This window comes from Moschus berezovskii, chromosome 8 (assembly GCF_049115385.1).
Source record: "Moschus berezovskii isolate FMDL1 chromosome 8, NW_MosBer_1.0, whole genome shotgun sequence".
Classification (NCBI taxonomy): Eukaryota; Metazoa; Chordata; class Mammalia; order Artiodactyla; family Moschidae; genus Moschus; species Moschus berezovskii.
In genome coordinates this window covers 97,693,420-97,716,000 of record NC_142467.1, presented here as the reverse complement: position 1 = coordinate 97,716,000, position 22,581 = coordinate 97,693,420, and the positions used below count along the sequence as shown (strand labels likewise).

The window sequence follows — 22,581 nt, the reverse complement described above, 5'->3', positions numbered from 1 at the left end:
CAGGCCCCCCACCACCCAGGTACCTTCCCACATGATGCAGGCCAACAGCTGGGACAGTGTCTGTGGCTGCTCACCGTTTAATAGACCATAGCCCAGGTTCCTGTCACCAGCAGGGGGGCAAGCAGACTGTGGCATGTGCCCACCATGGAGCATGTGACCCAGCACAGGGGCCAACAAGAACAGGTCTCGCAGAGCCATGCAGGGGGCGGCCACGCCTGGGGGCGCACCCTGTGGGATCTCATGACCTGAAGTTCAAGAGGAGGCCAGGTTCAGGAGGAGCCCGGGCAGCGAGCGGGACCTGAATGAACCCACAGCCAGAGCACGTGGGGTCCCAGGTGGAGAGAGTGGGAAAGGAGGGTGACCAGGTCCCCAGCCCCTGGTTGGCTGCGCAGGGCCTCTGCCACCGTCTCTCTGGGGGACAGGATCCCCATTCTGGAGGCTGAAGGGATGCTGGGGGCAGGTGTCTCTTGGTTCACCCCAATCCTTGTCCAGGCCCCCAGGGGGTTGTCACCTCGGAGCCCAGTGCTTGGGTTCCTCATTTCACGGCCACTCAGAGCTCTCCTTTTCTCTACTCCCTGGTACAAAACCAGCGCAGCTTAGTGGAAAGAACTAGGAAGCAGCTCTAGTTGCCCATTAGCATCTTGTCAGGGGGCATCTCTCCTTGGGTTTTTGCCTGTTTCTCTGACGTTCACTGCTCCTGAGTGCCACCCGAGAGAGGCACGACATGCTTGGAAAACCCATCTCTGAAAACGCTGGCACTTAGCGCTCCCGACACAAGCAAACATTTCTGTGTCACATGGAGATAAACAGAGTTCTTCCTCTTACAGGTGCCAAAGCTCTTGCTGCATGTGGCGCGTGATGCTGTTTCCTCCAGGGCTGGGCTGGGGGGAGGTGGGTGAGTTCAGAGCCTCCATACAGATGCAGCAGTGGACCTCTCTGCTTGGCTGCCCTTGGGAATGTTCCAGAACTCAAGAGTCAGCTCACATACAGGAAATGACTCCCAAGTGGGCTTTAAAATTTCTCACTGTCTTTGTCCTCCAGTGTCGGGGGGTGGGGTGGGGGGGAGTGGTGGTTGTTGTGGGGAGGTTGCCGGGCAGAGGTAGGGGCTCCCCAGCAAGCAGGGCCTGCGAGTAACGCAGCCACCTCTCTCCTTACAGCAGCAGTGGACGCCAGCTCAGCGAGGTGTTCATCCAGCTGCCATCCCGCAAGGAGCTGCCCGAGTACTATGAGCTCATTCGCAAGCCTGTGGACTTCAAGAAGATAAAGGTAACCTTGAGTCGAGTGCTTAGAGCCATGGGATGTGGGAACAGGGGTTCCTGGTCTTGGGCCTTGGGAGCCCCCACCAGGGGCCCTGGTCATTGGCCACTGGGGGTCTGAGGATGTGGCAGGTGACCCCATCACCCACGGCTGGGCCCCCGAGTCCACACAGAGCCGGGGAGTTCCACTGTGACCTCGCCTTAGGTGGCTGGGGCCCTGAGATAAGGCCGCTTCTCCTGCCCACAGGAGCGCATCCGCAACCACAAGTACCGCAGCCTCAACGACCTGGAGAAGGACGTGATGCTGCTGTGTCAGAACGCGCAGACCTTCAACCTAGAGGGCTCCCTGGTGAGCGGTCCTGGGCCCCCACTCCCCCACCCCCATGAATTGACCAGTTCAGAGAAAGGTTCCCAACACCTCGGAGCACATCACTTATTACAGAGGCTGTATGTGTTCATTACTGAAAGCATAGCAGAAGATAAAGATGAGCAAAATAGAAGAAATAGACTCAGTCCCATCCGTCCACGGGACCCTGGGCACGCTCTGAACATCCTGGAATCTGTTAGGAAGTCATTCAGGGCCGCTTTTGAAAGGACATCCAGCTCTGTGCTGTCCTTTCCTGTGATGAGATTCACACACACAGCCTCAGCCTGGCAGTTTTCTCATTGCTGGGATGAATGCCTCCTGGCTGTAGAGTCATACATGTTGCGGGGAATGCTGGCTTCAGCGAGGCCGTGCATTTCTGACGCTAAACTGCAAGCCCTCTCAGAGCCTTTAACATGGTGCTCGCTGCGATTCTTCAAGAGGAGGGAGGGTAACTTCCCTGGTGGTCCAGTGGCTAAGACTCTGTGCTCCCAATGCAGGGCACCCCGGTTCGATCCTTGGTCAGGGAACTAAATCCCACATGCAACAACTGAGGGTTCGTGTGCCACAACTAAGGACCAGCGCAGCCAAAGGAATAAATACTTGAAAAAAAGAGGAACGTGTGGCTCTTTCAGAGCAAACACGCCTAACCTGTCCAGGACTGTTTCATTGAGCTGTCCCTTGTCCAGGACCAGGCGGGCGGGAAGGCAGCCCCTCATAGGGCCCCCAACCTGAGCCCTGCATGTCTCCACCCAGATCTATGAAGACTCCATCGTCCTGCAGTCGGTCTTCACCAGCGTGCGGCAGAAAATTGAGAAGGAGGACGACAGTGAAGGGGAGGAGAGTGAGGAGGAGGAGGAGGGCGAGGAGGAAGGCTCCGAGTCAGAGTGTGAGTCCTGGGGGTGGGGCGGGAGGTCACATCCACCCCAAGACACCCTGGGGCCCCGCGCTCACGTCTCCTTTCCTTCTGGTCCCCTCCCCAGCTCGCTCAGTCAAAGTGAAGATCAAGCTCGGCCGGAAGGAGAAGGCCCAGGATCGGCTGAAGGGGGGCCGGCGGCGGCCGAGCCGCGGGTCCAGGGCCAAACCAGTGGTGAGCGACGACGACAGCGAGGAGGAGCAGGAGGAGGTGAGGTCCCTGCGCCCCGGGGTGGGCGGGTCAGCCGGCGTCCATTCTTCTTGCCAGGTCCTAGACCTGTGGGATGTTGTCAGACCCCCAGTCCACAGACGAGGCTCAGTGTTACAGAGCGTGGGACTCAAACCCAAGTCTGTGCAGCTCTGGAACCAGTGCTGTTGGAGCCACTGGGCGTCTGGGGTTCAGACAGGGCATCCCTCCTCCCCACCCAACCCCCACAGTTCCCACTGCACAGCCCCCAGGCTGACTGTGTGGAGGTGGGAGGCGGGGAGATTGGAGCTGCCCACAGAGAGACCGTCCCCGTTCCCCCAGTGCTGTGGTATCCTCACCACACTGTGTTCCCCAGGCCTCTGCTTGTGGCTCTGCCCTGACCTTTCTCAGAGGGTTTCCGGACAGTGGTAGTGGGTTGAATAAAGCAAACAGAAAATGAAAGTCCCATGGACCACAGTCACATAAACAGGAGCTAACACCATGAACGGGGCTGTGAGTGGTGCCTTGGTGATGGTCCGCCAGGCACACCAGGGAGGAGCCGCGAGAACCACAGGAGCGCTGAGCCTGGACAGTCTTGTGGGCCTGGGGGCAGGAACAGACTCACTTGCTGCGTTTTAATAAGTTTTGCCCTTTGGCTCCCACCTGGACACCTGGCCCTTCCCTGCTGCAGGACCTGGGCCGTTTGCTTCACCTCTGAGCCCACCTCCACTTCCACAAAGCAGGGAGGTCAAGTGCATTTCACAGGCTCCAGCTCCCAGCAGAAAGCTTGACAAGCACCATTTCATCATCGTTAGTCTTCTTGTAGAGCTATTTGCAGTAACAGCAAAACCAGGTGCCTCAGAATGATCCTGGCCGCTGACGTTAATGACATTCTGAACACCGGGAGCGGTGGCCTTATTTGTGGCCAGGAGAGTCTGGGCTGTACAGCTCCCTCTCTGCCCACTCTGGATCCAGCAGCACCTTCTGTGGCCCTTGCTGCTGCTGCTAAGTCACTTCAGTCGTGTCCGACTCTGTGTGACCCCATAGACGGAAACCCACCAGGCTTCCCCATCCCTGGGATTCTCCAGGCAAGAACACTGGAGTGGGTTGCCATCTCCTTCTCCAGTGTGTGAAAGTGAAAAGTGAAAGTGAAGTTGCTCAGTCGTGTCCGACCCAGAGCAACCCCACGGACTGCAGCCTACCAGGCTCCTCCATCCATGGGATTTTCTAGGCAATAGTACTGGAGTGGCTTGCCATTGCCTTCTCCAGTGGCCCTTGCTAAGGTGTTTAAAATGTTTACACAGAAGAGCAGAGATTGTATGTGGGCAGGAATAGCCAAGATGGTTTTAAAGCCTCAGGTCAGGGGAATTCCCTGGTGATCCAGTGGTTAAGACTCAGCACCGGGGCTGAGGGCCCAGGTTTACTACCTGGTCAGGAAACTAAAATACCACAGACCTTGAGGTTCAGCCACAAAAACAAACAAAAAGAACCCCACATGTCAGGGGCACAGGGACAGGCAGACAGCAGTGAGGCAGAGCGAGAAGGCCCAACCTGCTTCCCAGGAACCAAGAAGGAGTCAATGTGAGGGTGCAGGGGCCAATCTTTGGGAGCAGATGACATTTGGGTGTGACCTTGGCAGCAGGGACTGAGGGCAAAGGTCACTCCACCCCACCCCCAGCCTCAGTGTGGACCAGGCAGTTCTGCCTGCGCTGTGATTAAGTATATTTAAAGCAAATGTCAGGGACTTCCCTGGTGGTCTAGTGGTTAAAACTCTCCGCTTCCACTGCAGAGGGGCACAGGTTCAATCCCTGCTCGGGGAACTAGGATCCCACATGCTGTCTGGGTGCTCCCAAGGGCCAGGCTGACTCACAATCTCTCCTCCTATCCCCCTCCCAGGACCGCTCAGGAAGTGGCAGCGAGGAAGACTGAGTCCCGACATTCCAGAGTCTCGACCCCGAGCCCCTCGTTCCAGAGCCGAGACGGTGTTAGCCCTTAGCAGTAACGGGTAGCAGCAGATGTAGTTTCAGACTTGGGATAAAAACTGTATAAACGAAAATCTTCCATATTTATACAGCAGAGAAGATGTAGGACTGTCTGTGTCTGGCCCTGTCCTGGCATCAGTAGCGTTTGTAACAGCATTAACTGTTTAAAAAGAGGAAAAAGGAGAAAAAAACGAATTATGAATTGGGGAACACACGGCACCTGTTTTTCTTTCCTTTCTCTGGCAGTACTGTTTCGGCCGCAGTTTGGAATCACTGTAGTTTAAAGCCGTGGATGCATGTGTGTAGCCGTCCACTCCTCGTACTGTATTTTATTGGACAGGTCAGACTCGCCGGGGCCGGGGGTCCACAGGCCCGGCGAGGGTATGTCAGTGTCACTGGATGTCAAACAGTAATAAATTAAACCTCCAACAAAAGTCTTGGCTTCTGCTGGTCCCATTCCCGGCTGCTGGCATGGCGTGAATGTCTGCAGCCACCTACCTGCCCAAGCGATGCAAGGCCGTGGGGCCTCACTATGTCTGCGGTCCTGTCCTCTTGTCACCAGATCCCGGGGGGCCCATTTCCCAGGGGAAGACACTGAGGCCCAAGCAAAGGAAAACCTTGTCTGGATGTCACACCATCTTGACTAGCACCTGGGCTCTCTCTGGGTCTCTCACCACTGCCATTCCCCATCATTTGTTTAAGCCCACCATGTCATGCAGAGAGCAGGCTGATCAGTCCCTGCCCCTTTGCCGCCATGGTGGGGTCAGGAAGACAGGTACAGGCAGGTGCCTGTCAGCAGCCTAAGTCCTAACATAGGAAGCCCAGGGCATTGTGGGAACCCAGGTGATAAGGGAAGGCTTCCAAGTCCAGAACTTACTTTAGATCCTATTCTGTAGTTTTTGTGTCTCCCTTAAGATCTTATATTTGTGAATCACTGTCATCATATTTGCCTTTAATTCTTCAAACATTGTTCACTTTAGTTTTGTGAATATGTTTATACTGACTGCTGTAAAGTACAACATCTGGACTCCCTCAGAGAACATTTCTATCAACTTACTTTTTTTCCCTCAGGGTAGGTCACACTTAACTCTTTGCATATCATGCTGCTTTTTTTTTTTTTTTTTCAAAAACAAGCCTTTTTTTTTTTCTGGCAATGCCATGTGGCCTGTGGGACCCCAGCTCCCCAACCAGGGATTGAACCTACACCCCTGGTAATAAAAGCAGTATCCTAACCACTGGACCACCAGAAAACTTTCTCAAAAGTGCACATCTTTGGGGACTTCCCTGGCTGGCAGTCCGGTGGTTAAGAATCTGCCTTGCAATGCACGGGGACGTAGGTTCGATCCCTGGCCAGGGAACTAAGATCCCACATATCACAGAACAACTAAGCCCACACACCCCAGCTAGAGAATCCATGTGCCAAAGAAATGGACATTTTTTCAAATAACAGATTTTAGCCACTCTGAATTCCTCTTTCCCCCCGCACAGGGAGTTGTCCTGGTGGTGTTTGTGTTCTGTTTTAGAAGTGCTGAGCCGAACTTGGTAGGGTCCCTCTCCCCCATGATGTGCAGCTGTTGATGTCTCCGCTAAATTTTTGAGTTTCTGCTTTTCATTATTTTTAGGCTGACTCCCTCTGGGAGTCACCCCTGGTTCGGTCTAGCTTCGGGGCCAGCCAGCGATGGCTTGGAGGTTGTGCTCAAACCCCTGCGTCAGTGAGGCCCAAGCCTGGGGCCTGTGCTCGGGCCAGTTTGCAAGCCAGCCCTGCCTTTGCTTCTTGCCCATCCCTCTTGCATTTCCTCAGCGTGTGTACATGGCCTCCTGCGGGGCAGGTTGCCTGCATTTATGGGTTGATGGGGTCTCTCCGGCTCTCATGCAGCGTGGTGCATACATGATACATGCGCCTTTTCAGACCCTCAGGATACGTGGGGCCAGCTGTTTGATTCGACCTCCTGACTGGATAGATGGTACACCAGCAGCCATATTGGGTCATGAGGTGATGCTGTGCATAGGGGTGGCAAATACTAAAGAAACAACATGGACGCTGTTCCCCAACACCGAGGCACCAACTCCAGACTTTGACATGAGAGAGATCATCTATCCTGACTAGGTTACCAATCTGTTGCCACCAGGATCTCATCTCAACCTCTGTGAGGAGACCTTGGCCTTCCCATACATTCCACTCAGATCTCTACTGTATCCAATTCACCCAGTGGCCTGAGGTATTACTTGGCTCCAAGTCAGCTCCCTTCCACAGTGATATTCACGGCTTGTCCTGGCCAGTAGGAGCTAGAAAGCCAAAAAACCATAATCTCCCACTGTTCTTACCTTCCCATTTAGTAGTGATTCATGAGTAAATCTTTGTTAATTTGTTTAATGCCTTTAATTAATCTGCAGAATCCTTAAGTGGGTTGTTTTTGACAACTCTCTACTTTTATGGTTGCCTCTTTGGAATGCATTTGCCAAGATATTCACATGTCATTTTGAAAGTTTGCTTTTGCAGGGGGCGCTTCCATGGCTGTTACGTGATTAAGATTCAGCGCTTTCAATGCAGGAGGCATGGGTTAGACCCCTGGTAGGGGAACAAAGATCCCACATGCCACGTGTGTGTGTGTGCTTAGTCACTCAGTTGTGTCCGACTTTTTGCGACCCTGTGGACTCAGGCTCCCCTGTCCATGAAAGTTTCCAGGTAAGAATACTGGAGTGGGTTGTTATTTTTTCCTCCAGGGGAACTTCCCAACCCATGGATAGAACCTGCATCTTTACCTGGGAAGCCACATGCCATATGGCAGAGCCGAAAAAAGAAAAAATACATACATTTTTGGGTGTGAATGACTTTGACTTCATTTTAATAGATTTAGGTTTATTTTAATGTTTACAGAAAACTCACAAACCCTTGATTTCATAGTATTCAGACTGAGGCCAGTATAAAAAAGAGTCCCTTGGTGGGGGACGGGGGCGGATGGGGGAAGTATATGTGGAATTTGAACAGGAGAAAATATGTATATGATGGGCTTCCCTGGTGGCCCACTGGTTGAGAATCCACCTACCAATGCAGGAGACTTGGGTTCGATCCCTGGGTCAGGAAGTTCCCCTGGAGAAGGAAAATGGCAACCCACTCCAATATTCTTGCCAGGGAAATCCCATGGACAGAGGAACCTGGTGGGCTACAGTCCATGGGGTTGCAAAAGAGTCGGACATGACTTAGTCACTAAACAACATCAATGTGTCTAATTACAGTTTGTTGGGGAATGGATGGCAGAAAAATTCAGAATAATGTTGACTTGTTGGCCATGAGTTCATGCCATGCCTCTCTCATGGCAAAGTCTATAGTTGGTGTCTCAGTGTTGGAGAACAGCTTCTATCTTGTTGCTTTCAGCCTCACCTCATGACACAAGATGGCTGCTGGTGCTCCATCTATCCATTTCACATCCCAGCCATCAACACGGAGACAAGGGGAAGGAGAAAGTCCCACCCATCCTTTAGAGATTCTCCCTGGAAACCAACACTTCACTTTCTTATGTGCTGCAATGTAGTCAAATGGCCACACTTCTAGCTGCACAGGAAGCTAAGAAATGCAGCCTATCTGGTGCCTGTGTGCCCTGCTAAAGTTGTGGGCACACCACTTACTTGCTCAGTGCCTACTTTGCATTGGTTAGCGCCAGTTTTCAGATGAGTAAACAGGCACAGAGAAGAGAAGGACTTGCCCAAGGCTGCGTGGCCAGTCCTGGACCCGGTGGTTGTCAAGCTCTGTTCACCTCCCTCCCACGCTGGGTGGTCATGGGTTTGAATTCTGGCCCTGCCATGTCCAGGCTTTGTGACTCTGGGCAGCTCTCTGTACCTCTGAACCCACTAAGAGATAACCCAAAAACCTCATGGAGGTTTCTGCTTTTCTTTGGGCATTTTTGTATTTTATAGGGTGACAATGAAAAGAGAAATAATTTTTCAGAGGAAAAAAAATGAAGGGAATCAAGAGGAACTAGTTGAGCTGAACATCCTCACATGCAAAGCCAAGCGTAATGGTGACCCAGGGACAAGCGGGCTGTGGTGAGGGCGAGAGGTCAGCCCCCTGGCCTGGCTCTCCCACACCGACCTTGACCTGAGGTCCTGGAACCAGCCTGGCTGGCCCTCGTGTGGATGCTGGCCGTGAACCAGGGACCTCCACCAACCTGAACTCCTGTCGCTCCTGGTGACAGCTGCTGACTGCCCTCTCGCAACCCCTACTGGCCTGTGCTTTCAGCACGCATCTATCCAGACAGTCTTTTCCCCTCTCTCTGCCCTGCTGGCCAGTGCCTTCCTCCCTCTTTTATCCCAACGACCATGAGGGGTGGGGGCCTTCCTTCCCATTTCACGGAGGACACAAGTGAAGCTCAGAGAGGTTGAGGCACTTGCCTAAGGTGACACAGATTTGGGCCCAGGTTTGTGGGGCGCAGGCATGAACCCTTGGAGACTGGGAACTCCGAATCTGGAGGAAAGTCCTGGGTCTGGCAGCGTGAAATAGCCTTTGAAAGGGTGAATTGAGTAATGGAACACAGGTCTTTGTGTCCTCAGTGGAGCAGGCAGGCAGGCCCCAACAAGACTTGGGCAAGCAAGTTCTTTCGACTGGAATGCCAGACGGTCAGGGTAGGATGGGAGTCCCTGGGGTGCCCTGGCACAGCCAGGACTGGGGGAAAGGCAGTCAGGAAAAATACGGAGCATCACATGTGACAGATGGTCACATTATCTCCCTCCCCACATGCACTTCTGGAACCTGGTAACTACATCATCAAGGCATGGAATCTAGGGGCTTCCCTGGTGGCACAGTGGATTAGAATCCACCTGCCAATGCAGTGGACACAGGTTTGATCCCTGGTCCGGGAGGATTCCACACACTGCAAGGCAACTACGCCTGTGACCCACAGTTACTGAAGCCTGTGTGCCTGGAGCCCGAGCTCCGCAACAAGAGAAGCCATCACAATGTGAAGCCCACCCACTGCAACGAAGAGTAGCCACTGCTCACTGAAACCAGAGATCGACCGTGAGCAGCAAAGAGGACTAAGCACAACCATAAATCAGTTTTTTTAAAAAAGAAAAGAATCTGAAAAAGAATAATAAACATATATGTATAACTGAACCACTTTGGTGTACACTGAAACAACACTGTAAATTAACTACCATTGTTGTTGTTCAGTTGCCAAGTCATGTCTGACTCTTTGCAACCCCATGGACTGCAGCACGCCAGGCTTCCCTGTCCTTCACTATCTCCCCGAGTTGGCTCAAACTCATGTCCACTGAGTCAGTGATGCCATCCATCCAACCACCTCATCCTCTGTTGCCCCCTTCTCCTCTTGCCCTCAATCTTTCCCAGCATCAGAGTCTTTTCCAAAGAGTTGACTTTTTGCAACGGATGGCCAAAGTATTGGAGCTTCAGGTTCAACATCAATCTTCCAATGAATATTCAAGGTTGATTTCCTTTAGAATTTACTGATCTCCTTGCAGTCCAAGTGATTTTCAAGAGTCCTCTGGCACCACAGTTTGAGAGCATCAGTTCTTAAGCGCTTCTTTATGATCCAACTCTCACATCCATACATGACTACTGGAAAAACCATAGCTTTGACTTTATGATCCTTTGTTGGCAAAGTGATATCTCTGCTTTTTAATACGCTGTCTAGGTCTGTCACAGCTTTTCTTCCAAGGAGCAAGTCTTTTAATTTCATGGCTGTAGTCACCATCTGCAGTGATTTTGGAGCCCAAGAAAATCTGTCACGTTTCCACTTTTCCCCATCTATTTGCCATGAAGTGATGTGACTGGATGCCATGATCTTCATTTTTTGAACATTGAGTTTGAAGCCAGATTTTTCACTCTCCTCTTTCACCTTCATCAAGAAGCTCTTTAGTTCCTCTTTGCTTTCTGCCATTAAAGTGGTATTATCTGCATACTTAAATTTAAAAAAACTGATGCAAGAGAGTGACTGGATCTAGAAATTAATTAAAGAACTAGACAAGACAGTGTATTGAAAAAAAAAAAGACATGGAATCTAATTCTTCCCTTGACTTTGGCTTGGGACTCTGATAAGCAGTGGAGTGCAGTAGAAGTGACACAGCCTGCTAAGAAGGGGTCATACAAAGCACCACAGCTTGTTGGGGTACTCCCTCTTGAAGCCATCATCTGCCATGGAACAGCCTAAATGCCTCGAAGCCACCACGTTGTGAGAAAGCACAAATAAGCCCATGCCAAGAGACCACCAAGCCCACATGAGGGGCAAGAGACCACTGGCCAAACCCCCAGCTGTGGGCACCCACCCGGATGAGCCCTTCCCATTTTCCTGACACAAAGAAACCACGAAAGAGAATAAACTGAATGTTATTTTAAGCCACTAAGCTGTGGGATTATGGTTTTTCTACACAGTGATAGCAACTGGAACATCCTAAAACAATTTTTCACATGACATGGGTCTAATTAAGCTAACGTGGAAAGGACTTCCCTGGAGGTCAAGGGGTTAAGAGCCTGCCTGGCAATGCAGGGACACAGGTTTGATCCCTTTTCTAGGAAGATTCCATAGGCTGTGGGGCAACTAAGCCCGAGCACAACTACTGAGCCCGAATTCGAGAGCCCCGTGCTCTGCAACAACAGAAGCTATAGCAATGAGAAGCCACCGCATCGCAACGAGAGCATAGCCCCCACTCACTTCAACTAGAGAAACCCTCGCACAAGAACAAACCCAGCACAGCCAAAAATAAAACAGAAAGCTAACATGGAAAGATCTTTAGAACAATGCTAAGGCTCGAAAAGCAAGCTGCAAATGAAATGTCCAGCAAGATGCCTTTTCTGGGCACATACACAGGATCGCATATATTTGTTCTGGACCATGTCACTGCCACATAGACATTTAGAGAAATATTTGTCAGGATATACCCCAAACACACTATATCCTGAACAGCTGGAGGCAGGGGACAAGATGGAGTTGGGAGTTTCTCCAAGCTCATGAGTTTCTAGACACATATCCTTTTATGGCTGTTTGTTTATTAAGCCACTGGATTGCCAAAGGAAGTCCCCACGTGTCCCTTTTAAGAACCATTTCTTGATTCCTCACCGATGCTTAATTCACTAGAATAGTTGGTTTCAGTTTATGTCATGGTTGCAAAGATTTCTGCTTCAGTGAGGCCATTTGTATCTTCTGGAGCATTAATACTGACAAGGTGCCCAAAGCCCAGCTCATTACATTCCCGCCTGATGCTGCTGCGTTTCCCCATCTCTTAGGTGGCTCCAATGGCCCCAGGAAATCTAAGTCACTCTCACCCCTTTCCCTCAGCCTCCTCCATCCTGCCTGTCCCCAGGTCAGCCCATTTTCCTTCAAAGCATATTCAGTCCACCCACCTCTTCTCCATCCTTGGCCTCTGCCTGGTCCACCCCTGCCGTCTCTGGTCTGCACCACTGTGGTCCTCTCCTCCCTGCTTCCCCACCCTCACTTCCCACCAGGACTTTTGCCCACATGGCCAGAGACTTCTAAACTCCAACTCCTGAGTGCACAGAGGGCCCTGATCATCTGAGCCTGACAAATCTTCCTACACCTCAGCCTCACTGAAATTTCACACTGCACACTTACAGGTGTTTGCACATGTGCATCCCTCTTCCCGTCATGTCTCCTTCCCCTGAGCCTCATCTCAAATGTCACCTTCCTGCTCTTTCTCACATTTTGTTGACAATCTGGGGGAGGAAGTATGTCGGCCCTCCCATCAAGAATCCTCGGAATGTCTGTTTCCAAAACATATTCTCAAGACGCCCGTGAAAGCTTGTTGATAAGTCACTAACAGGAGGGGGATGAGAAAGAACGCTGGCTTGTTTGCTTTCTATTTGCTGTTTTTCTGCAAAAGGCTCACAGAAGAATGACCAAAAAGAAATACGAGTGTGTGTATGTGGGGGGGGAAAGGGCTTCCCTGGTGGCTCAGCAGTAAAAGAATCCGCCTGCAATGCAGGAGATGCAGGAGACTTGGGTTCTATCCCTGGGTTGGGAAGATCCCCTGGAGGAGGAAATGGCAACCATTATTCTTGCCTGGGAAATCCCACGGACAGAGGTGCCTGGGCTACAGTGGGCTACAGCCCCTGGAGTCTCAAAGACTCCAGGCAACCAAGCGTGCACGCACATACATGAAAAAACAAAGTAACTCAACCACCAAGTAAAGGCAGATTAGACAGGGAGGCCTGGCGTGCTGTGGTTCATGGGATCGCGGAGAGTTGGACACGACTGAGCGACTGAACTGAACTGAACTGAAAGGCAAATTAAAACAAGGGTGAAATCTTTATTTTTGTTTGGCTTCAGTTCAGTTCAGTTCAGTCGCTCAGTCGTATCCGACTCTTTGAGACCCCATGAATCAGAGCACGGCAGACCTCCCTGTCCATCACCAACTCCCAGAGTCCACCCAAACCCATGTCCACTGAGTTGGTGATGCCATCCAGCCATCTCATCCTCTGTCATCCCCTTCTCCTCCTGCCTTCAATCTTTCCCAGCATCAGGGTCTTTGCAAATTATTAAAGATTTGTTAAGTGATAACGGAATGTTGGCAAGGCGGGCCCGCATATCCCGGTCTGAGCTGTGAAGTCCGTACCAAGGTCACAGATGTGAGACCTTGTACCAAGGCCACTGATGTGGAGCCAGAACCAAGGTCATCTCTGGAAGCAACTGAGCCCCACTGTGACCACTGCCAAGAGCCCCCCTGACCCCACAGCGCTCAATGACCCCATATGAGGTAAAAACACCCACCCTAACCAGTCACCCAAGGCCACTCTTCCAGCAGGAATTTTCTTTGTCTTGAGGCTATCAAAATTGGCTCCTAACCTATGAAAAGTGTCACCTCTTCCTGGTCTTTCAGGAGGTTGCCCTGAAAGATAAGCAGTGCCTTATCTTTGCTCTTTATTTTTTATTTTTATTCCTTATCTCTGCTCTTTATTTTTCATAAACACTCTTTTCTGAAACACTCTGTGTCTGGAAATTCTTTTCCAACCTGTCCTCAGACTATGACAGGTGCCTGGATGTGGCTTTCTAAAAAACAATGTGAGGAGCTTCCCTAGCAGTCCACTTGTTAAGACTCCACGCTTCCACAGCAGGAGTGTGGGTTCAATCCCTGGTCAGGGAACTAAGATCCCACACGTCACACAGCGTGGCAAAAAAAAAAAGCAATTTGACAAAATGACGTAAATATGTTTAGACACTTTCCTCAGGAATTTCTTTTAAGGAAATCATTAGGGGTACAGAGGTATTAATACATGTACAGGTATCATTTCCGTGTTTTTGGTGGAAATGAAAGGGCACAACAATGAGGCACTGGTGACACCTGCTAAGGTTCCCCTGGAAGATACTGAAAAGTCATTAAGCATCATAACAGGGACATGAAAAAGGGCTTATATATGAAAAAAAGAGGGGATACAGGCTGCTCATTTTTATTGGTTGATAAAATCAGAGTTAAGTCTATTACAATTGCACTGTCCTGAGATCAATTTCCTGGCTTAATAAAGTAGTGATGTAGATGTTACCCATCACTGAGCAAAGTTGGGGAGAATATCCAAGGGACACCTGTGTACTATTTTTGTGACATATTTTAAATCTATCATTATTTCAAGCTAAGGCAAGGAGATCCAACCAGTCCATTCTAAAGGAGATCAATCCTGGGTGTTCATTGAAAGGACTGATGCTAAAGCTGAAACTCCAATACTTTTGCTACCTCATGCGATGAGTTGACTCACTGGAAAAGACTCTGATGCTGAGAGGGATTGGGGGTGGGAGGAGACGGGGACGACAGAGAATGAGATGGCTGGATGGCATTACCGACTCGATGGACACGAGTTTGAGTGAACTCCGGGAGTTGGTGATGGACAGGGAGGCCTGGCGTGCTGTGATTCATGGGGTCGCAAAGAGTTGGACATGACTGAGCAATTGAACCGAACTGAACTGAACTGAAGAGGAGGAATAATTGTATCAGTCATGACAGGCTGGTTATACGCTGCTATAACAAACAACCCTATCATCTAAGTGATGAAAACAGATGGAATTTAGACCAACTTCAGAGGAATGGTCTAAGTTGGAGATCCTGAGGTTGAGAATTTGCAGAGGTGACATCAGTGTTTTTTCTAGCCCCAGATATGGGTTATTTCATTCACTGTTAGTCTAATAGATGTTTTATCAAGTAGAGTTCCTGCTTGCAAATGCCTCAAACCAGCTTGGGTTGTTTTAGAATCAAAGACAGTGGGTATTGGAGCCACAGTCCTGCCCTGGAGTCAAATTGCTGGGTGTGAGGCTATGATTGGCTGAGTCCAGGTCATATACTCCCATTCTTGTTCAAAGGATGATGGGAAAGTGCATATCTGGTCTTGGGAATTTCTAAAGTTGGAGGTGGGAGGTAGATCTCCAAATGCAGGAAAGGAGTTCACATGTTGAACAGACAAAAGGAAGGGAGGGTACCCGATGGTGACTGCAGCCATGAAATTATACGACACTTGCTCCTTGGAAGGAAAGCTATGACAAGACTAGACAGTGTGTTAAAAAGCAGAGACATCACTTTGCCAACAAAGGTTCATGTAATCAAAGCTAGGGTTTTTCCAGTAGTCATGTACAGATATGTGAGTTGGACCAAAAGAAGGCTGAGTGCTGAAGAACTGACGCTTTCCAATTGTGATATTGGAGAAGACTCTGGAGACCTTTGGACAGCAAGGAGATCCAAACCAGTCAGTTCTAAAGGAAATCAACCCTGAATATTCATTGGAAGGACTGTGCTGAAGTTGAAGCTCCAATACTTTGGCCATTTGATGCGAAGAGCCTACTCATTGGAAAAGATTCTGATGCTGGAAAAGACTGAAGGCAGGAGAAGAAGGGGACTTTAGAGGATGAGATGGTTGGATGGCATCACCGAGTCAATGGACATGAGTTTGAGCAAACTCTGGGAGATGGTGAAGCACAGGGAAGTCTGGTGAGCTGCCGTCCATGGGATCACAAAGAGTCTGACATGACTGAGTGACTGAATAATATCAGAATAACTTTACTGTACAGCAGAAATTAACACAACATTGTAAAGCCACTATACTTAGGCTTAAAAAGGAGGGAATACATTGGTTCCTATAGCTGAAAATTCCATAGGGTGCCTTCAGGCATGGCTGTATCTAGGTGCTTAGCTCTAGCTATGAGGTCAAGTCTCCATGTCTTGTTCTTGCCTCTCTGGGGCCTTCCCCTCAGCAAACCTTCCCCTAATGGTGTCATCCAGGATGACTTCCCCATTGCTCCATCCTCCCCAACTCAGCTACCCCAACAGGAAGCAAGTTCCTTTTACCCTGGTTTGAGTCACAGGTCCATTCTTGAGTCAATCTCTGAAGTTGGGGGTAATTTATTATTCTAACTGGTCAGGCCCAGGTCACATGGCCAATCTCTTGCTGTTTCCAGGCTATTCCTTGCCCAAAAATGCATGGACTCAGAATTAGGGAAGAGTGGTCCCTCCCTCCCTCCTGTTACCAGAAGTAGGGCGAATGGCTGATGGGCAGACAAGATTCCCCAAATGCCCAAAACGGTTGGATGAGGAGAGTAGAAGGAAAGGCATTTCTGGTAGAAGGAACAGAATAAACAAAGGCAGAGCCCATGGCACTCACTTAGAGATAGGCTTCCCACTTGGCACAAGTGGTAAAAAACCTGCCTGCCAATGCAGGAGACATAAGAGACACAGGTTCCATCCCTGTGTCGGCAAGATCCCTGGAGGAGAGCACAGCAACCAAGTCCGGTATTCTGGCCTTGAAAATCCCATGGACAGAGGAGCCTCGTGGGCACAGTCCACGGGGTCACGAAGAGTCAGACATGACTGAAGCGATTTAGCACGCACACACACATGCACAAGATGGGACTGGGAGGACTCGAATGCCAAGAGAGGACAGCTGGCCACCCAGGGAGTGAGCTGGCTTTGCCACAGTAACAGTGATAACAATAGTAACAATAATGCTGACACAGGTTGGCATGTGGGACACTTTGCTGCAGTTCTGCAAGGCTTCCACCTCAACACACCTCTCCTCCAGAAATAAAATACAAAGAAACCATATGGGACTAAAAATAACTGTGCAGAATTCTGCACATCTCAACTAGATAGTAGCCCCCCAGCTCACTGCAACTAGAGAAAGCCTGCTTGAAGCAACAAAGACCCAGCACAGCCAAAAATAAATGAAACACTCCTTAAAAATCAGGGTGTTGAGATCAAAAGCAGGGTAGTGCGAATGCCCTCTGTACTCAAAACCACCAGAGGGGTGGACAAAACACCTAAGCCACCCTTCTGACCCAACCCCTGGTCATACCCCTAGCCTCACCCCATATGAAGAACAAGCAAGGGAACCTGTTGCTTGTTCTCACTCCCCCCAGCTGCAGCAGGGGCCACAGTGAAGCCTTGTCTGACTTTCTTTTCTGGCCTCTAGTCAATTTCTGGGCTTCCCTGATGGCTCAGATGGTAAAGAATCTGCCTGCAATGCAGGAAACCGGGGCTCGATTCCTGAGTCGGAAAGATCCCCTGGAAAAGAGAATGACAACCCACGACTAACACTTTTAATTTCTACTGATTGGAGATGGTGAAGAACCTTGGTCAGGAACAATAGCAGCTAATGCCATTTTCTCCTGTGATGCAGGTACTAATCTCAATAAGCAAGAATCATCCTCACATCCATTTGATGCCTGAGGCGATCAATGCACCAAGGTCACCCAGGAAGTGGCGGAACTGAGGTTTGTGCTCAGAATGGGTGGTTCTCCACTCACAACCCACAAAATCAGAGCAAGGGTAAAACACTTGGTCAGAAGGTCCCTGGGCTTCCCTGGTGGCTCAGTGGTAAAGAATCCACCTGCTAAGAAGGGGACATGGGTTCAGTCCCTGATCCAGAAAGATCCCACCTGCCTTGGAATAACTAACTCCATGCACCCCAACTACTGAGCCATCGCGATAGAGCCTCAGAGCCACAAGAGAAACCGAGGCGATGAGAAGCCCAAGCACCTCAATGAAGAGTACCCTGCTTACCCAGCCTAGAGAGAGCTCGTGCACAGCAACGAAGGCCCAGTGCAACCAAAAATAAATAAATAACGAATGAACAAATAAATCTTAAAAAAAAAAAAAGAAGGTCCCTGGAGGGCTGCTGCTACTGCTGCTGCTAAGTCACTTCAGTCGTGTCCGACTCTGTGTGACCCCATAGACGGAAGCCCACCAGGCTCCCCCGTCCCCGGGATTCTCCAGGCAAGAACACTGGAGTGGGTTGCCATTTCCTTCTCCAATGTGTGAAAGTGAAAAGTGAAAGTGAAGTCGCTCAGTCGTGTCCGACCCTTAGCGACCCCATGGACTACAGCCTACCAGGCGCCTTCCTCCATCCATGGGATTTTCTAGGCAATAGTACTGGAGTGGCTCGCCATTGCCTTCTCCGCCCTGGAGGGCAGGTGGTATTTTTACTTGGATCTGTTTATATCAGTTAGCATCAACTTCAGCTGCATACTGTAAATGAACAACGAATTTACAGACTTCTCTGGTGGTGCTGTGGCTAAGACGCCATGCTCCCAATGCAGAGGGCAGGAGTTCGATCCCTGGTCAGGGAACTAGTTCCACTATACCAAAACTAAAAGATTCCGCGTGCCACAATGAGATCCCGAATGCCTGAGCAGAAACGAAGTCCCAGCTCAGCCAAAAAATAAATAAGTAAACATTAAAAAAAAAAAGTATTGAATTTTAGGACTTCCCTGGTAGTCCAGTCTTTGAGACTATGGGTTTTCAAAGCAAGGGGAGTGGGTTCATCCCTGGTCAGGGAACTAAGATCCCACATGCTCCACAGCCAAAGCAACTAAAGTTTTCAAATAAAATTTAAAAAAAAATTGAGGCCGCCGTCGCGCGCTGCAGCCTGGGCGGGGCGGGCGGGCGGTCGGAGTGCCGCAGCAGCAGCAGCAGGAGCGCCGCACCGCCTCTCTCACCGCTGCCCGCGCGCTGGCCGGCCGCCGCCGCCCGGCGCGATGGCGGGGAGCAGCTTGCTGGAGGCGGTGCGGAGGAAGATTCGGAGTCTGCAGGAGCAGGCGGCCGCCGCGGAGGAGCGCGCGGGCAGCCTGCAGCGCGAACTGGACTACGAGAGGAAGCTGAGGGAGACCGCTGAAGCCAACGTAGCTTCTCTGAACAGACGCATCCAGTTGGTTGAGGAAGAGCTGGATCGTGCCCAGGAGCGTCTGGCAACAGCTCTGCAGAAGCTGGAGGAGGCCGAAAAGGCAGCAGATGAGAGTGAGAGAGGCGTGAAAGTCATTGAGAGCCGAGCCCAAAAGCAGGAGGAGAAAATGGAGATTCAGGAGATCCAGCTGAAAGAGGCCAAGCACATCGCTGAGGATGCTGACCGCAAGTATGAAGAGGTGGCCCGTAAGCTGGTCATCACTGAGAGTGACCTGGAGCGTGCAGAGGAGCGGGCTGAGCTTTCAGAAGGCCAAGTTCGACAGCTGGAAGAACAATTAAGAATGATGGATCAGACCTTGAAAGCATTAATGGCTGCAGAGGATAAGTACTCGCAGAAGGAAGACAAATACGAGGAAGAGATCAAGGTCCTTTCTGACAAGCTGAAGGAGGCTGAGTCTCGGACTGAGTTGGCGGAGAGGTCAGTAACTGAATTGGAGAAACGTATTGATGACTTGGAAGAGCAGCTCTACCAGCAACTTGAGCAAAACCGCCGCCTAACTAACCAACTAAAGAGGGTCCTGAATGAGAATTAAACTTACGTGGGGAAGAACCTGGGCTGAATTCTAGGAAAGCAGCCCGTGTCAGGAAATATAAGACGGTCATACCTTCAGATAGTAGGGTTGAAAATGATTGCTTTCTGAAGAATTCTGCAGAATTGAACATGAATCAGTTGAAAGGTTGGCCTTGCCTGCATTTTCCTCTTATATATGGAATAATTAATTAATCCCCAAACCGCTTTTATGGTAAAATTACATCTGTGTGTATGGATCAATGTTTATAATCAGTTCAGCACTCGTTTTTGCAATAGCAGGTTCTCTTGTTTGGACAGATGCATAATGAGAACCAAAAAAATGTTTTCTATTTCCTATGGAGAACTGAGTCTTGTTTAAAATTAGAAAGTCAAAGCAGAGGGGTGTGTATCAGCATATATATATATGATGTGATATATATAATATATATTCCTATTACATATTCATATTTCTAACTACTAAGTGTCTGGTATAGTGTTTGAAATATGATTAAATGTACCTATGCTTGGGCAAAATAGCTTTTGAAAACAGAAGTTCATGTCAGAAGTCCCCGATTGTCTGAAAGGTATGCTTTTATTTAGTCTTAACAGTGTTGTTGGAATCTGGTGAGAATGTCATGCTAATGATAAATAGAACACTGTGAGAATAATAAGAGAATGTCCTAAAGGAGTATGAATGAAACACGTTGGTTATTTTTTTTTTAACGAGCAACAGAAATAAATCCTTAAAATGTTGTTAAAAAAATTGAATTAAAATATGATCAAAATAATATAAAATAAAATAGAATTGTATTTTCACCACAGCAGAAATTTCCATCTGCTTCATTGGTCTTGGGACTATCACTAGCAGCAAGGGATTCTGGGAAATAATTTTAACTGGGCACATTATAGCCTGAAACAGGATTGAGATTCTATAAATAAAAGAAAAGAAATGTAAAATGGTGCAGCTGCTGTGGAAAATAGCATGGAGGTTCCTCAAACAATTAAAAATAGAATCATTATATGATCCAGCATCTGACTTCGAGGTACATATACACCCAAAAGAATTGAAAGTAGGGACTCAAAAGAGATTTGCACACCCGTGTTCATAGTAACATGATTCACTACAGCCATAAAAGGCAACCCAAGTGTCCATCAGTGGATGAATGAACAAAACGTGGTGTATGTATACCCAGCAATATCACTCAGCCTTAAAAGGAAGGCAATTCAGACACATGCTATAGTATGGATGAGCCCTGAGGTTAGCACGCTCACTGAAATAAACCAGTCACAAAAAGACAAATACTGGATGCCTCCACTTATATTAGGTCCGTGTGTGTGTGTGTGTGTGTGTGTGAACTCAGTCACATCCGACTCTTTGCAACCCCATGGACTGTAAAACCCAACAGGCTCCTCTGTCCTTGGAATGTTCCAGGCAAGAATACTGGAGTGGGTTGCCATTTCCTTCTCCAGTGGATCTTCCCAACCCAAGGATCGAATCTGCGTCTCTTGCATTGGCAGTCGGATTCTTTACTACTGAGCCATCTGTAAAGTCCATATTAGGTCCCTAAAGGAGTCAATTTCATAGAGACAGGAAATGGAATGATGGGTGCCAGGGGCTGGGGGAGGGAGGATGGGGAGTTAGTGTTTAGTGGGGACAGAGTTTCAGTTTTGCAAGATGAAAGGGTCTTGGAGATGGATAATGGTGACGGTTGGACAACCATGTGAATGTACTTTATGTCACTGAAATGCACATTTCCTTTTTTTTTTCCCACATGTGGAATCTTAGTTTTCCAACCAGGGATCAAACCCACATCTCCTGCAGTGGAAGTGCAGAGTCTTAACCACTGGAGCTCCAGGGAAATCTCTAAACTGCACATTTCAGATGGTTAAGATGGTACATTTTATATTATGTGCATTTTAGCATAAGTATTAATGAATTAAATTTTTAAGTAAAAAGGAAAGACACAAAAGGAGAGTGCTCTATTTGCAGGCAGCTCACTGTGGCCAGTGCACCTGTAGTCAGGTAACTTCTCCCCCTGACCCAAGAGGAAGAGTTGCCATCTATTCAACTGAGGAGGACAGAGCCCAGATTCAGGGCAGGGCAGCAGGGTGGCTGTGCGTCCTAAGATGCTGAATTGGAAGAACAGGCATCTGTAGGGATTTCTGATGGGTTTTTTCTTCCTGAATTCTCATAGATTCCTGGCAGTGGGGTGAGAGTGGCCTGAAAGATCTAAGAGGCTGTGTTGCCCTTGACATTGACTCTGAGGCCGTGGCTGACGTCAGAGGCTAAGGGAACCGAGGTTACACGTGTGGCTTGCAGCAGCTTTTGGCAAGTCTCTTCCCTCTTTCTTTCTTTTTTCTTTCTCTTCCTTCCATCCCCGCTTTCTATCCTTCTTTCTTTATCTCTTTTTTTATTTTTTTCTTTCTTTTCTTTTTTCCCCTTCCTCCCTTTTTCCCCTCCCTCCTCCCTTTCTTCCTATTTTTTTTTCTTTCTCTTTAAATGTTTAAGCATGGCAAAAAACACTTAACAGAGACTTCCTTGGTGGTCCAGTGGTTAACGTGGGTTCAGGGAATGTGGGTTCAATCTGTGGCTGGGGAATTAAGATTCCACATGCTCTGCAGTGCGACCAAAAGATTAAAAAAAAAAGACACATAACATAAAATTTGCCATCTTCATCATTTTAAGTGCACCATTCAAGGGCATCACATTTTCAACCAGCACCACCATGCATCTCCAAAATATTTCCATCTTCCCAGACTTAAATCGTCTCCCTACTAAAAAATAACTCCCCAGTCCTGCTCCTTCAGCCCCTAGAAACCATCATCTTACTTTCTCCTCTATAGAAATTTGACTCCTTCTAGAGACCTCCTGAGGGCTTCCCTGGTGGCTCAGCTGGTAAAGAATCTGCCTGCAATGTGGGAGAACTGGGTTCAATCCCTGGGTTGGGAAGATCCCCTGGAGAAGGGAAAGGCTACCCACTCCAGTATTCTGGCCTGGAGAATTCCATGGACAGTATAGTTCTTGGCTTCTCAAAGAGTTAGACACAACTGAATGACTTTCACAGAGACCTCCTGAAGGTGGAATCATACAGCATTTGTCTTCTTGTGACTGGTTTATTTCACTTTCTTCTTAATCACACACATAATAAGTAATACAGTCATGCATCATTTTATTATGCTTC

The 22,581-nt window shown here is 49.1% G+C and overlaps 2 protein-coding genes across 8 annotated transcripts in view; both read left to right on the top strand.

Moving 5' to 3' along the window:
• The window catches only part of SMARCA4 (SWI/SNF related BAF chromatin remodeling complex subunit ATPase 4), a 90,193-nt gene extending 85,055 nt beyond the window's left edge, over positions 1-5,138 (top strand). For 5 of the 7 annotated variants that reach the window (XM_088839008.1, XM_055428876.2, XM_088839010.1 and 2 more), the window contains 5 exons: positions 1,158-1,266; positions 1,504-1,605; positions 2,377-2,509; positions 2,604-2,746; positions 4,619-5,138. In XM_088839008.1, coding sequence (XP_088695134.1) covers positions 1,158-1,266; positions 1,504-1,605; positions 2,377-2,509; positions 2,604-2,746; positions 4,619-4,651 — 520 coding nt within the window. In that variant the 3' untranslated portion in view covers positions 4,652-5,138. The remainder of the gene's footprint in view (positions 1-1,157; positions 1,267-1,503; positions 1,606-2,376; positions 2,510-2,603; positions 2,747-4,618) is intronic. The other 2 variants (XM_055428877.2, XM_088839009.1) reach the window with 1 other exon arrangement.
• Positions 5,139-18,668: 13,530 nt separating this feature from the next.
• Positions 18,669-19,436, top strand: LOC129558076 (uncharacterized). The gene has a single exon (XM_055428890.2). It carries the CDS (start codon positions 18,684-18,686, stop codon positions 19,419-19,421), a length of 738 nt encoding a protein of 245 aa, XP_055284865.2. The 5' UTR covers positions 18,669-18,683; the 3' UTR covers positions 19,422-19,436.
• The last annotated feature ends 3,145 nt before the right edge of the window (positions 19,437-22,581 follow it).

Bases quoted from the DNA above. Each gene is read 5' to 3' on its own strand.
- LOC129558076 (XM_055428890.2), top strand. From the start codon at position 18,684: ATGGCGGGGAGCAGCTTGCTGGAGGCGGTGCGGAGGAAGATTCGGAGT.